At 36.3% G+C, this 15,331-nt stretch overlaps 2 protein-coding genes across 7 annotated transcripts in view; both read left to right on the plus strand.

Annotated features, from left to right (window-relative positions):
- Sos2 (SOS Ras/Rho guanine nucleotide exchange factor 2) overlaps positions 1-6,374 on the plus strand; it is a 95,821-nt gene extending 89,447 nt beyond the window's left edge. For 4 of the 5 annotated variants that reach the window (XM_078050150.1, XM_078050148.1, XM_078050151.1 and 1 more), the window contains 2 exons: positions 3,355-3,464; positions 4,654-6,374. In XM_078050150.1, coding sequence (XP_077906276.1) covers positions 3,355-3,464; positions 4,654-5,148 — 605 coding nt within the window. In that variant the 3' untranslated portion in view covers positions 5,149-6,374. The remainder of the gene's footprint in view (positions 1-3,354; positions 3,465-4,653) is intronic. The other variant, XM_078050152.1, reaches the window with a different exon arrangement.
- Positions 6,375-6,503: 129 nt separating this feature from the next.
- Vcpkmt (valosin containing protein lysine methyltransferase) lies at positions 6,504-14,978 on the plus strand. Of its 2 annotated transcripts, XM_078050157.1 has the most exons (6): positions 6,504-7,273; positions 7,369-7,479; positions 7,646-7,718; positions 9,018-9,137; positions 10,753-10,857; positions 13,887-14,978. In XM_078050157.1, the coding sequence occupies exons 1-6, from the start codon at positions 7,008-7,010 to the stop codon at positions 13,899-13,901; spliced, it is 690 nt and encodes a 229-aa protein (XP_077906283.1). In that variant the 5' UTR covers positions 6,504-7,007; the 3' UTR covers positions 13,902-14,978. The 2 variants fall into 2 exon arrangements, with proteins under 2 accessions (XP_077906283.1, XP_077906284.1); XM_078050158.1 differs by lacking the exon at positions 10,753-10,857.
- The last annotated feature ends 353 nt before the right edge of the window (positions 14,979-15,331 follow it).

The raw sequence follows: 15,331 nt of genomic DNA on the forward strand, positions 1-15,331 counted from the left end.
TATCACTGAAGGTCTCCTACCATTTCCATATGTTTTCCCTTCTCTCTTCCTTTCTCTCCCCCCATTCGTCTTAGTTTACTGGTAGTCTTTTCCTCATGCTCTTCCTTCCTGTTCTATTCTTAGTGGCTCTCTTTATATCAAAGAAGACATTTGACATTTGTTTTTTAGGGCTTGGCTAGCTTCACTTAGCATAATCTGCTCTAATGCCATCCATTTCCCTGCAAATTCTATGATTTTGTCGTTTCTTAGTGCTGCATAATACTCCATTGTGTATAGCTGCCACAATTTTTTTATCCACTCATCTATTGAAGGGCATCTAGGTTGGTTCCACAGTCTAGCTATTGTGAATTGTGCTGCTATAATCATTGATGTGGCCGTATCCGTATAGTGTGCTCTTTTAAGGTCCTCAGGGAATAGTCCAAGAAGGGCAATAGCTGGGTCAAATGGTGGATCCATTCCCAGCTTTCCCAGGAATCTCCATACTGCTTTCCAAATTGGCCTCACCATTTTGCAGTCCCACCAGCAGTGAACAAGTGTGCCCTTTTCCCCACATCCTCGCCAACACTTATTGTTGTTTGACTTCATAATGGCTGCCAATCTTACAGGAGTGAAATGGTATCTTAGGGTGGTTTTGATTTGCATTTCTCTGATTGCTAGAGATGATGAGCATTTTCTCATGTGCTTGTGGATTGATTGTATGTCCTCCTCTGAGAAGTGTCTGTTCAGGTCCTTGGCCCATTTGTTGATTGGATTATTTGTTATCTTATTGTTTAATCTTTTGAGTTCTTTGTACATTCTGGATATTAGGGCTCTATCTGAGGTGTGAGGGGTAAAAATTTGTTCCCAGGATGTAGGCTCTCTATTTACCTCTTTTACTGTTTCTCTTGCTGAGAAAAAACTTTTTAGTTTAAGTAGGTCCCATTTGTTTATTCTTGTTATTAACTCTTGGGCTACGGGCGTTCTATTAAGGAATTTGGAGCCCGACCCCACAATATGTAGATCATAGCCAACTTTTCCTTCTATCAGACGCAGTATCTCTGTTTTTATATCTAGCTCCTTGATCCATTTTGAGTTAACTTTTGTGGCTGGTGAGAGAAAGGGATTCAATTTCATTTTGTTGCATATGGATTTCCAATTTTCCCAACACCATTTGTTGAAGATGCTATCCTTCCTCCATTGCATGTTTTTAGCCCCTTTATCAAATATAAGATAGTTGTAACTTTGTGGATTAGTCTTTGTGTCCTCTATTCTGTACCATTGGTCCACCTGCCTGTTTTGGTACCAGTACCATGCTGTTTTTGTTACTATTGCTTTGTAGTACAGTTTGAGCTCTGGTATCGCTATACCTCCAGATTCACACTTCCTGCTTAGAATTGCTTTTGCTATTCTGGGTCTTTTGTTTTTCCATATGAATTTCATGATTGCTTTATCTATTTCTACAAGAAATGTCTTTGGGATTCTGATTGGCATCGCATTAAACCTGTAGAGAACTTTTGGTAATATCGCCATTTTGATGATGTTAGTTCTGCCTATCCATGAACAGGGTACATTTTTCCATCTTCTGAGATCTTCTTCTATCTCTCTCTTTAGGGTTCTGTAGTTTTCATTGTATAAATCTTTCACCTCTTTTGTTAGGTTTATCCTTACAGTTTTAACTCATCAAAGCAATGATCCAAAAGAAAATTTTAGGAAATTTAGGCTATTATTTGTTCTGTTATTCTAACAGTCTCGGGAATTTTTTTTACAAAGACTAATATGAATTTGATTTGATTTCTTAAATTTTGAATTTTGTTATATATCATTTAAATGATAATATAAGCATTTACACTGTAGTAGCATTTTTAAAATAGCAACCTTCTTTGCTATTTTATTAAAAATCTAGGCTTTTCACCCTTTTGGCTTTTTGAGGAGGGTGGTACCAGGGATTGAACCCAGGGTAAGTTAACCACTGAGCCACATCCCCAGTCTTTTTAGTATTTTTTATTTTGAGACAGGGTCTCACAAAGTCCTTAGAGTCTTGCTAAGTTGCTGAGGTTGTCTTGAATTTGCATTCCTCCCGCCTCAGCCTCCTGAGTTATTGGAATTATAGGCATGCGCCACTGGGCCCAGCACCCATCTGACTCTTAAACTTAGTATCTTTACAAAGTGCACTGGAAGGTCTGTTACTGCAGAAGGGTTGGGAAACAATAAGACCATGTGATAAAGTCATTTGATAATGAACACTGTGAATATTTCAAGTTTGTTTTATAAAATCTAAAAGAAAACTTTTGTCAAACTACAAAATCTATATATACTTCTAGATTGTAAGAGTTGATAGTTTTATTTATGACTTTGTAGATTGTTATTTGGATATGAAACAAAACAGAAAAATATATTGAGAAGGGATATGTTTGACTTCTTTAATGTATCACATTTCTTAAAACATTTTTAATGTGTGCTTAATATTTAATAAACCAAAAATGATACAATTACAGTGTCATGCATATTGTCAATGACAAAAGTAAAATTATTTTGTGGTAGCAGGAAACAAAAACTATACTTCAATGTCCCATAAGCAGTCACTTAGCATGTTTAAAACTAAATTCATCAACTTCTTTCCCAACTTATTCCTGCAAACTCAATCTAAGTATAATGACAAGTAAGACATGATGAATGTCTCTATAATAACTGTGAATGTGGAGAAAGATTAGATGGGGAGTTGGACCATAATTTTAGAGTTCTTTAAAACCGTATAAATAAGAAAAGAAATCGATCAAAATGAAAATAGTTCTTATTCTGTACCTAGTTGACCTGTTCAGGAGTAATTTTCCTCTAATACTTTATTATTTTGTAAATTTTCTTCAGTGTGACTCTATAACATATACCTTATTATTAAGAGACTTGCAAAGAGAGTTATATGAGATATAACCCTACTTTATGGTCTCCTATATGGAGATTTTATTACCTGTGTAATGAATGTGAACCTGATTGTAGCTGCTTCAGAGTAAATGTTTTCTGCTTAGGATGATTTTTCTCTAAAAGTAACTACATATATACATTCATGTTTTTGTTTGGTTTTGTTTTAGATTTTAAAAAGACTTTTGGAGGAGGAGTCTCATTATTAATCATAACTAAATAATGTGCCTTCAGTTAGCTATCATATATACTGTGTACCAGGAACTGTGTTAGGTACTAGGAATACAAAATAAATGTGCTGTCCTAAGAGAGCTTACATTTTAGAAGAGAAGATAGATAATATATAACAGGTACTACAGTCTGATAAATGCCATGGCAGAAGTGATCACAAGTTGCAATGAAGTTTTGTTGGATTAATTGCACTGTAAATAGTGGTTAAACTAATCTTTGCCTCTCTAGAGTCTGTCTTCAGTTCATGTGGTAGTTTAAATAAACCAAGTGAAGAGCTACTGATTCCTCCTCCACTTCCTCCTCGAAGAAAGTTTGACCAAGATGCTTCAAATTCAAAGGTAGTCAACAGGACCTGGGTTTGCCTCAATTTATTTAAAAATTTATGGATTTTCAAGATAGGACTTTATTCTTACGAATTTGTTGTATTTTGGCTTTTCTTTATCATTTTCCACATTTATATTGTTGTATTTGAAAAATGCTTTTAGTAGTTTAATTCTTATAAAAAACTTTCTTTAAAAAGCGGGGGGGGGGGGTGCTGATTCACAGACTCACAAATACACTTTTTTTCTGGTACTATTATGTGAAGGATTCTTCCAACTTTCCATCAGCTTTTCAAATTTAATTTTTGGAAAGATTGTTAAAACCTGATTGTTGACCCTTACTCCTAGAGTTTTTGATTCAGTAGATCTGGAGTGAGGCTCAAAAATTTGCTTTTCTAACCAAAGGCCCAGTATTCTCTCCAATGTGCAGTTGCTAACTCACAATAAGCAGTGGGGAGGGGAGAATAGAAATTCACCGGCTCAGACAAAGGGGGTTGAAGGGAAGGGACGGGGAATGGGAATAGGAAAGACAGTAGAATGAATCAGACATAACTTTCCTATGCTCATAAATGAATACATGACTCCATATCATGTACAACCAGAAGAATCGGAAGTTATACTCCATGTATGTATGATATCTCAAAATATAATCTCCTTTCATGTATAACTAAAAAGAACAAATAATTTTTTTTTAAATTTGCTTTTCTAACAAGTTCCCTACTGGTACTGATGTTGCTGGTCCTTGGATGACCCTTTGAAATCCACTGTTCTGAGTGTCACTGGGAAAAGTAGAAGTAAATGCTTAATCAGGAGAAGCTGGACATTAAGTCTCCTTAACATCATGTCCTTTCACATCTACAAAACTATATATTATTTTTGCTTACCTATTATTATAATTAAAATTCATGAATTTCTTAAATTTATGAAATAGTAACACAAAGCAAGATAAATTGAAGCTTTATGTTCTAAGACTTCAATTAAAACATCTCATATATAGAAGTATTAAACAGAGCCCTGGATTAAACTAGAAGTAATGTACTTATAAATCTGATAATTAAACCAGATTAATTTACTTTGAGCTTCTGGATTTAACTTGTGTGTCGAGTTAAAAAATTCTTCTGTGTGAAGAATTTTTCAGACTTTTAAAATTGCCTTGTAAGTTTTTCAGGAGAAAAGAAGTATAGTTATATAACTTTTTGTTTTAAAGGGAACTGTGAAATCTGATGACGACCCTCCTGCTATTCCACCAAGACAGCCTCCTCCCCCAAAGATAAAACCCAGAGTTCCTGTTCCTACCAGTGCATTTGATGGACTTCTGCATAGTCCACCTCCACCTCCGCCAAGAGATCCTCTTCCTGATACCCCTCCACCAGTTCCCCTTCGACCTCCAGAACACTTTATAAACTGTCCGTTTAATCTTCAGCCACCTCCACTGGGACATCTTCACAGAGATCCAGACTGGCTCAGAGACATTAGTACATGTCCAAATTCACCAAGCACTCCTCCTAGCACGCCCTCTCCAAGGGTACCACGTCGATGCTATCACAACAGTCTTGCTCATCCTCAAGCTCCCCCTGTTCCACCAAGGCAGAATTCAAGCCCTCACCTACCAAAACTTCCACCAAAGACTTACAAGCGAGAGTTTTCACATCCCCCATTGTACAGACTGTCTATGGTAGAAAATGCAGAAACTCCTCAATGACCTTAGCCATACGTAGTCATTGACACTGGAATAGTATTTGTAAAGTTTTTTTTTTAATTTATTCAAAAAGGCATAGTATTTTAGTTTTTTGTTTTTTGTTTTTACAAATAATGCTCTTACAGAAATGCTACTGATCAAATAAGCTTTTAAGAATTGGAAAGATAAAATACAAAAGTCCTTTACCAATATCCTCAGGTGATCAGTTGCATTGCCTTGTCTTGGATCCTCAGTGCTGCCAAAAGGCCAGTATAATGAATTTATATTTGCACTGTAGACTCTGCTAAAATATGGTTTAAAGTGACTTTGATTGCACTGAAAGGGGATAGTGCTTTTGTGGAATTTTTCAAATTTGAGTAATAGAGGCCTTTTTTTAAGGTAATGAATTTACACAAATATAGAGGTGTATGGTGTTACTGATTTTTAAATCTCTTTGACCATCTTCTGGAAGGTTTTTACTTGTAGTTTTTACATCTAGGAGAATTGTGAATAACACCCACTGTTCTTAAATTCTTTAATGCCATGTCTTAAATGCCAGTATTTGCTGCTGGAGACAAAAATGAAATGTGGAATGAAAATAATAGAATGCACTGTGTATATTATTTTGTCAAAATGTAAACAAAGAATACATAACCCAATTATAGAGGAAAAAAAGGGCATGTATCTCATTCAGATGTGCCTTTTGTTTTTGCAGAGTATGGTGTCTTTAGCTAATAAGTTGCCTATTGTTTTAGAAAACAAAGTTAATATGCCATGTATGTACAGTTTTGTTTATATTGTATATTTAAAGATAATGTTAATAACCTATATAAATTTAAATGACTTGAGGTCTATAATACAATCTGCTACTTTACTAATTCATAGGTTCAGAGGAAAAGTTCTTATGGCATAGGAACCAACTGCCTTGCCTTCAAAACCTAGTGACTTTCTCTATAAATCTTGTGTTAACTGAAATTTTTTAAAAATATTTTTTTAGATTGGTAATATTTAAACCAGCAAATACTTAATGCTTTATTAAACTTTTTAATCAGAAGCGAGTAAAACTTTTATTTGCCATTTGGATACCTTCGCTCAAAGTGATGAAAATTATGTTATGTGATAGGCTATAGCAGTGGTTGTAAAGTAGCCAAAAGCGACGTTCTTTATTTACTGGTCTGTGGCCTTTTACTGTGCTTTGTATCAGAGTTCTTAACAAGATTAATAAATCACCTCAGTCTTAATTTTTAAAAGACTTTTTAAAAAATGTGTTTTCATTATAAAGAATAAGGGGATATTAGAGTACTGTAGATATATGTATATACACATTGAGTTATTTCATGCAACTTAAAACTACATAATCCCAAATAATTTATATGATGTAAATTTTAGAGGGATTAAAAAAAATTTTTTAACTGGTAAATGCAAGCTGCAAGTTTCCAGTAATCCTTTTTATGCATTCATATGGAAAAACTAGGAGCACACTTGGAAACTTCCTGAGAAAGATAATAGACACGTTTGGTAGGCTCTGGGAAGCTGCCTGGATTTAAGGTAACTACAGTAATGAGTCAATCTCTAACCACGTAAAAATGCTCCAGTGTTTGCTTTGTTTTTTCACAGAGCGGATTATATTAGTTTTATCTGGGAAAGTGACTTAAACTAGCTGTTCCTTAAGCCAGGCGCGGTTTTACAGGAGAAGGAAGGGAAGAGGGCTGTTAGTGCTGGGTTACGCCCAAGGTGCTGCAGCCTTCTGGGCTTTGTTGACTTGCGCACGCGCGACGTGCCAAGTCCGCCACTAGGAGGCGCGGGCCCCTCTCAAGGCTTGGCCTGTGAGCAGCGCACAGATGAGTCGTCACTAAGCGAGCTGCACCCTTTAGCCGGCAGAGATGGCGGCTGCTGTGGATTCGGTGGTGGAGGATCCGCTGCGGAGCTTTGTGAGAGTTCTGGAGAAGCGCGATGGGACAGCCCTACGACTGCAGCAGTATGACTCCGGTGGTGTGGGTTGCGTTGTTTGGGACGCTGCCATTGTGCTCTCTAAATACTTGGAAACGCCGGGGTTTTCTGGAGATGGGGCCCATGTGTTGAGCCGGCGGTCGGTGCTGGAGCTGGGCTCAGGCACCGGGGCGGTGGGACTCATGGCTGCTACCCTCGGGTAAGAATTGAAGGGAGGGGACACCGCTTTGCTTTGAAACTCATATTGCCAGTTACCCACCCTGTGCCTACCCCTCAATCAATGTTATTTTATAGGGCAGATGTTGTGGTCACCGATCTTGAGGAATTACAAGACTTGCTGAAGATGAATATTAATATGAACAAACATCTTGTCACTGGTTCTGTTCAAGCCAAGGTACTGAAATGGTTTGTATGGCCTTTCAGCTTGTTTTAAAATAACAATTCATAATTTGTTTTAAATTGCATCTCATTAAAGCCATGATAATACGAAATGAACTTATTGGCTCTTGCTTATAAAGCAAGAGTATTTTAAATTATTAACAGTTTAAAATACTTGTTTGACATTTTGAAGGGGGGAAGAAATAGAAGACTTTCCTTCTCCACCAGACTACATACTGATGGCTGACTGCATATACTACGAGGAGGTAAATGTTCAGTGAGTGAAATCTCTCTAATCGATTAACTGTTTTTTGTATTCTGAAACTACATTTCTTCACATTTTAACATCTCTGAATTCAGGATATTTGTCTATGGTTAATAGATGGTTGTAGCAAAAATAAAACAAAAGTCACAAGAGACTATGTATATACATTCATATATACCTGCAAATCATGTTTAGAAGAGTGTTATATGCATTTTATTAGAGGCTTCTTCAAAAGTTTTAAAGGATTTTACCACTTGGATCTGTTATGAAAAGCTATGATAACCTTTTTAAAAAAAAAAAAAAACTTTCTTGGGGGTGGCAGACATTAGGGGGCTGGAGATCAAATCCAGGGCCTTACACATGTGAGTGCTCTACTACTGAGCTACATCCCCAGCCCTAAAATGACCCCTTAGCCTCCCACCCCTGCCCTTAGTTGTTCCCAATGAAATGTTTAACCAGGAGAATTAAGTTGCATTTTTTAAAAAATTCATGGTTTTGTGGCAAGATTTACTAAACCAAATATTTTTCTTTTTTCTTTTCTTTTTTTGGAACTAGGGATTGAACTCAGGGGCACATGACCAACTAAGCCATATTCCCAGCTCTATTTTGTATTTTATTTAGAGACAGGGTCTCATTGAGTTGCTTAGCACCTTGCTATTGCTGAGGCTGGCTTTGAACCCAGGATCCTTTTGTCTCAATCTCCCAAACTGCTGGGATTACAGGCATGTGCCACTGCAATATTTTTCTTTAAATATTGGTTTATGATAGCATTGTGGGTATCATTTATATTTAAAATAATGAGCACTGAGCCAACCCATGTTCAAGTTAAGTTCAGATTTACTTTTGTAGGGAAAATTGTTGATTGTTTAAATCCTACATTAGATTAGAGTAAATGAAATTACTTTTAAGAGTGAAATCAACACTATTCATTTATTTCCATGGGAACTTCAAAACTCAGTCACTTGAATTCTTTTTCTGAAAACTGTAGTATAATAATTAATTTTTAAAAATTTTTTTTACATGTTGATGGACTTTATTTTATTCATTTATTTTGATGCGGTGCTGAGAATCGAACCCAGTGCCTCATACATGCTAAGCAAGTGCTCTACCACTGAGCCACCACCCAGGCCAATAATTAATTATTAAGAGGAGTTTACCAAACATTGTTAGAAAACGTTAACTACGTGTATTTTGTTGTATTGATTCAAAAATGAATAATAGGGGAATTAATCCTTTTACTTCCCTAACCTCCTCTTAATAGAAAATTTTTGAAGTCATGAAATACGTTTTTCTTTTATAGTCTTTGGAACCATTGCTGAAAACACTGAAAGATCTCAGTGGATCTGAAACTTGTATCATATGTTGCTATGAACAACGTACAATGGGGAAAAATCCAGAAATTGAGAAAAAATATTTTGAGGTAAGGACTACAAGATCTATCTTTGTAGTGAGTACCCTTCAGGGAGGCTATATGTGACTAATCTAGTATTTTATGGCAATTTTGGAGGTTTGGACAATCTGTTTGTATGAACCCAGCCAGTAGGGGACTCTTTAAAATCCACTATTCCACAAAGCTCACCCCCATTTTCTATTCTCATCCTTTATTTTTTATCTAATTAGTTGATACTATATCTACAGAACCGTGTAAAATAATAATGGTGACACTGTCTTTTCTGAGAAAGTTCTTAATATTTCTTAATTGTTGGCTTTGGGGAACATATCAGTGATACATATGTTGCTTTTAGAGAATTCATGAGAGAGGAGCTGGGGTTGTGGCTCAGTGGTAGAGTGCTCGCCTAGCATGCATGAGGCACTGGGTTCGATCCTCAGCACCATATAAATGTAAAATAAAGATATTGTGTGCACCTAAAACTTAAGAATAAATATTTTAAAAAAGAGAATTCATGATAGAAATGAGGAGGTGATAAATTTGTACTTCTCTGTTTTTCTCTACATTTTTGTGAAACCTCTGACCTACATACCTGTTTTTAGGGACTTAATTAATAGTCAGAAAGATTCACAGGAAGTTGCAAATGTAGTACATAGCTATTTTTGGTACAGGGTATTGAACTCAGGGGCACTCAACCACTGAGCCACATCCCCAGCCCTGTTATGTATTTTATTTAGAGATAGGGTCTCATTGAGTTGCTTAACCTGTCGCCATTGCTGAGGCTGGTTTTGAACTTGAGATCCTCCTGTCTTGGTCTCCTGAGCCGCTGGGATTACAGGCATGCCCCACTGCACCCAATACATAACATCTTACGTATCTTTTACTCTTTTTTTCCCCCAGTGGTGACCCCAGGCCCTTTTTATGGGCAAAAATTCATCCCATTACAAGTAAATCTTTTTGTACATCTATATAGCTCTGCAACTTTTGTCTGCTGACGGACTGCTTTGGTTTAATAAGAAAGCAAGAATATGACTGCCTCAGATAATATATGATATTTTTTTTTAATTTCTTCTCTTTTTTTTTGTAGTAATAGATGTAGATGTATTTTTATTTATTTTTTTTATCAGTGCTAAGGATTTAACCCAGTTCCTCACACATGCTAGGCAAGTGTTCTTCCACTGAGCTACAGCCCCAGCCTTCATGTTTTTCCTGAATATGAAGAATGTTACTGAGCTTTTGGGACTCTTAATTTTTTTTTTTTTTTTTTTAATTTTTTCTTAGCTCTCGGCGGACACAACATCTTTGTTGGTATGTGGTGCTGCTGAGGATCAAACCCGGGCCGCACGCATGCTAGGCGAGCGCGCTACCTCTTGAGCCACATCCCAGCCCCTGGGACTCTTAATTTTAATTTTTTATATAGTTAAAATAATTTTTATTGAGGTAAAACATAGTTAAATGCATATATATCAAGCACTCAGCCACATAATTACTACCCAGCATAAAAATATACATTTCTAAGACCTCAGAAGGTTTCCACAGTGCCCCTTCCTAGTCAGTATTCCTACAAAGATAGCCACCATTGTACCTTCTTTATCACAGGTCTGTTCATATTATTGAGTTTAAAGTATATCTGTTAAATTTATAGCTGCTTCAGCTAGACTTTGATTTTGAAAAAATTCCCTTGGAAAAACATGATGAAGAGTATCGAAGTGAAGATATTCATATTATATACATCAGAAAGAAAAAATCAGTAAGTACATTCCCAGTTCTTCATCTTCTGAGGATATTTCATCATCTGATCACTGTTTCTGGGCTTGTGTGTGGTCAAGGCCTTGATTTTGATGTGGTAAAACAGCTATGACTTCATTGAACTCAGGCATTGACTCAGGATTAAGATCACTTATCTGTCTTGCCTTTGGTTCTTATTCTAAGTAAGGCAGGCTTTTTGTTTTCTTTCATGCTGTGCTGGGGACTGAAGTCAGGGTCTTGCATGTGGAAGGAAGCACTCTACCACTCAACTAAACCTCCAGCCCAGCAGGCTTTTTTTTATATATAGCTTTGTAATGGGATGTGTTAGTAAGCAGCAGTTAATGTAACAATGCCTGAGGTAATAACTTAAAAAGAGGAAAAGTTTATTTTGGCTCACATTTCTAGTCTGTAATCCTTTAGCTCCATTGCCTTATGACAAGGCAGTATGTCATGAGAGAGAAAGCCCAATCACCTCATAGCTGGGAAGGAAAAAGAAAGAAAGAGGAAAGGGCAGAGTCCTGTGGAAAACACATCCCCGATGATCAGAAGACCTCCCCCACAAGGTTTCATCTCGAAAGATTTCACTTCCTCCTTTAATATATGGGCCTTTTGGAGACACTAATTCAGACTATAGCATTGGGCATTATCCCAGACAAGTGACTTAGCTCTTTATATTGTAGTTTCTCTTAACTCAGATTTTAAAATGCCAGTTCATACTTTTGTGAACTTTCTCCAGTCATTCAAATTATTTTTAACAAAGTAAAATGTAATCAGACAGATCTGGGGCTGAGGATGTGGCTTAAGCTGTAGCGCGCTTACCTGGCATGTGTGCAGCCCGGGTTTGATCCTCAGCACCACATACAAACAAAGATGTTGTGTCCACCGAGAACTAAAAAATAAATATTTAAAAATTCTCTCTCTCACTCTCTCTTTTAAAAAAAAATTAGATCTGTTTATTATAGAAAAATGCACCTAATTAAATAAAATTCATTTTTTTTAGTTGTACATAATACCTTTATTTTATTTATTTATTTTTATGTGGTGCTGAGGATGGAACCCAGGGCCTTGCACATCCGAGGCGAGCGCTCTACCCCTGAGCCGCAACCCCAGCCCTAGAATTCATTTTTGTTCCCCTTGTTTGGTGCTTCCTTTACATGATATAACAATTCCATTTTATGCAAGTTGCATCTGTGACGCCTACAGTTTTTAACTTGTACAACTGTATCTCATCTATTTTGTAACTCCAGCACCTTTTATAAATGTGACAAAATTTTTAAAATGTTTTATGCCTTAAAGTATCCAGTTTTTTATTTTGGTACTGGGGATTGAACCCAGACAGATGTGCGTAGCTACTAGTCTTTTTTTTTTTTTTTTTTTGAGACATGGTCTCATTAAGTTGCTCAGGCTGACTGCAAACTTGTGATCCTCCTGCCTCAGCCTTCCAAGTCACTGGAATTGCATCATCACAGCCAGCTAAGGGATTCAGTTTTAACTAAAGCATTATACAGTTTTACAAGTAGAAATTTTTTGAGGCATAAAGATTTTGGCTTCCTAAATATTTTTTTTTTTTTTTTGGAACCAGTGATTGAACTCAGGGGCACTCAACCACTGAGCCACATCCCCAGCCCTATTTTGTATTTTATGTAGAGACAGGGTCTCACTGAGTTGCTTAGCACCTCGCTGTTGCTGAGGCTGGCATTGAACTCACAATCTCTCTGTTGCTCCAGCCTCCTAAGCTGCTTGGATTACAGGAGTGTGCCACCACGCCTTGCTTCATTTTTTTTTTTAATTGATAATAATTCCCATACCATGAAATTCACCTTTTTGAAGTATACAATTCAGTGTAAATATATTCACAGAACAAAGTTTTCATCTTTCTCAAAAGAAACTCCATACCATTAGCAGTCACTCATTTCTCCCCAGTCTAGCCCCTGGCAGTCACTAACCTCTATTTTTATGTATCTGCCTATTGTGCTCATGTCATGAATTATTCACATTATATGGTCTCTTATGTCTAGCTTCTTTACTCAACACAGACAGTGTTTTCAAGGTTCATCCATATTGTGGCATGCTTTTACTCTTATGTCTAAAGGATATTTATTTGTATGAATGTGTACATCTTGTCCATCCATTCATCATTTGGTGGCATTTTACTTTTTCAGTCTTTAGCCGTAATGAATGGTGTTGCTGTGAACATTTATGTAGAAGTTTTTTTTGTGTGAGCATCTTTTCAGATCTCTTAGGTATATGCCTGGAGTGGTATTGCTTGGTTATATGGGAACTCTGTGTTTAACTTTTTAAGGAATTGACAAACTGTATTCCTAAGCCATTGTCCATCGTTTTAACTACAGCCATCTTAGGAGGTGTGAAATAGGATCTTGTGTGTGTTTGTTTGTGGGGTGTGCTTGGGATTGAACTCAGGGGCACTCAGCCACTGAGCCACATCCACAGCCCTATTTTGCATTTTATTTAGAGACAGGGTCTCATTGAGTTGCTTACCACCTTGCTGTTGCTGAGGCTGGCTTTGAACTTGCAGTTCTCCTATCTGTCTCCTGAGCTGCTGGGATTACAGGCATGCGCCACTGCCCCCGGCAGATCTTATGTTTTTTATTTTCATTTCCCTAATAACTAAAGATTAAAGATGTTGAATATCTTGTCTCACTTGACAAGATATCATTGGACCATTTTCAAATTGAGTTATTTGTCTTTTCATTAAGTCTAAGAGTTCTTTACATTTTGGATACTGAGACATCAGATGTTCAATTTGCAAAATACTCTCTCCTATTCTGCAGGTTGTCTTTCTTGTTTTGGTATTATGTCTTTTATAGCAAAAAGGTTTTGAATTTTGATAATGTCCAGTATATCTTTTTTTTTCCTTAGTTGCTTGCAGCTTTAACATGTGTCAGCTTAAAACTTTCTAAACATTATACTTGGTTATTCATTTGACTTTCATTTAGCCACTGCTGGGCATATTGCCTAGTATTAAGTACTCCATAAATAGTTGGTGAACTTTTTTTTTTTTTCTTATAGAAATTGCCATCATGAAACTTTTAGTCATCTTACCCAAACCTCTAACAACCTGGGTAAGCTAAAGATGTGAATGAAGCATGTGAATACAGCATGGGAAGATTGTGTTTACAGATTTTTCCAGCATGTCCTTAGAGGTCTGATATATGGATGACAACCACCATGGTCTGCCTGCAATATGAAAAATGACTGCCTGCCTTCCAGTGGGCCTGAAATCCATCTTAGGTTTACTTAGCCTCAGCATTAAGTTCTGCTTAAAAGAAATATTGAGATCAGTTACTCAAATAAAAACTGGTATTAGGATTAGGCTAAAATCTGCCAAAAGTAAATAGTGAAGCAACATGGTTGATTTGACACATTTTCAAGAAACTAGAGGGAAACTGATGCAATTTTTAGAAGTATATCACTATCGAATAATGTTCTAAATTCAAACCAGTAAACCTTAGTTTGTCTTGGGAATAAGTAAATTTTAAATATTTCACTTTTACATAATTAGGCAATAGTTTTGTCTTTTGCTTCATATGGTATCTTTAATGCTTAATTGTCCTTTTACTTAAAAAAACAAAACAAAACTATTGTCTTGTATACTTACATTTACCAAAGTTTTATTCTTTTCAAATAAATATGTAAGTACTCTAAATAGTGAACAATATTATAATTAGTTACAAAGAAGAAAAAAATAAAAGAGATTAGGGAAACAAAAGGTACCTTTACAAAATTTTTCATTTGGAAATGGAGTGAGAATGGAAAGCCCAGTTTCAGGGTTATGCACTGGTATAGCTCATGCATTTTTCTTTGTGATTGTCTTCCAGGAAAATCTGGTTTTAAAACACTGGTATTAAGTTAACTTGTTTACATGAAACAGTAAAAGATTATTGAGTAACTACAAATGTAGTTCTATACATATCCATCAGATTATTTTTATGCTGTGTCATTTCTATTTCGTGTTATGATAATCTTCAGCATACATGGACTGAATGTCAAGGACTTCCATTACACTGGTTCCAGAGTGGTGACCAGATGGAATTCTGGTATTTACTGGCATTGGTGCTAGATGTCACATTTTATGTGTTAAAATAAACATTGATTTTGAGACCCTGTGACTTTGTGAATGTTTCAGAAATAGCTTTAAAGAAAATAAACATCTAAAGCAGGTGACTGCCTTCCAGAAAGAGCAAAAACAGCCCTGTTTAGAGACTTTGAGGATCAAAGCAAAGGAAATAGTTCTCTCCTTTCAGGCTTACTTTAGTCTTTAAAGTTTGCTTTGTTCTTTGTCAAAATACTTTGTTCATATTGCCCCAGCATTTCATTAAGCACTTTTTTCCCCTAGGCAGTTCGTGTAACCTAAATGTGTGATGCTTTTGGTAGTTACAGATAGCACTATCTATTATTAGTGAGGTCTTAGGACAAATGACAACTTTCTGGCTTGTTCCAAAACATTATGGAAT

The sequence above is a fragment of the Ictidomys tridecemlineatus genome, chromosome 5 (genome assembly GCF_052094955.1).
Source record: "Ictidomys tridecemlineatus isolate mIctTri1 chromosome 5, mIctTri1.hap1, whole genome shotgun sequence".
In the NCBI taxonomy this organism is placed as follows: Eukaryota; Metazoa; Chordata; class Mammalia; order Rodentia; family Sciuridae; genus Ictidomys; species Ictidomys tridecemlineatus.

What these genes read in the sequence shown, in the direction of transcription:
- Vcpkmt (XM_078050157.1), top strand. Translation starts at nt 7,008, where the DNA reads ATGGCGGCTGCTGTGGATTCGGTGGTGGAGGATCCGCTGCGGAGCTTT. An exon ending in CTCATGGCTGCTACCCTCGG is followed by an intron (nt 7,274 to 7,368) that starts GTAAGAATTGAA and finishes GTTATTTTATAG; the next exon opens with GGCAGATGTTGTGGTCACCG. An exon ending in CAAGCCAAGGTACTGAAATG is followed by an intron (nt 7,480 to 7,645) that starts GTTTGTATGGCC and finishes GACATTTTGAAG; the next exon opens with GGGGGAAGAAATAGAAGACT.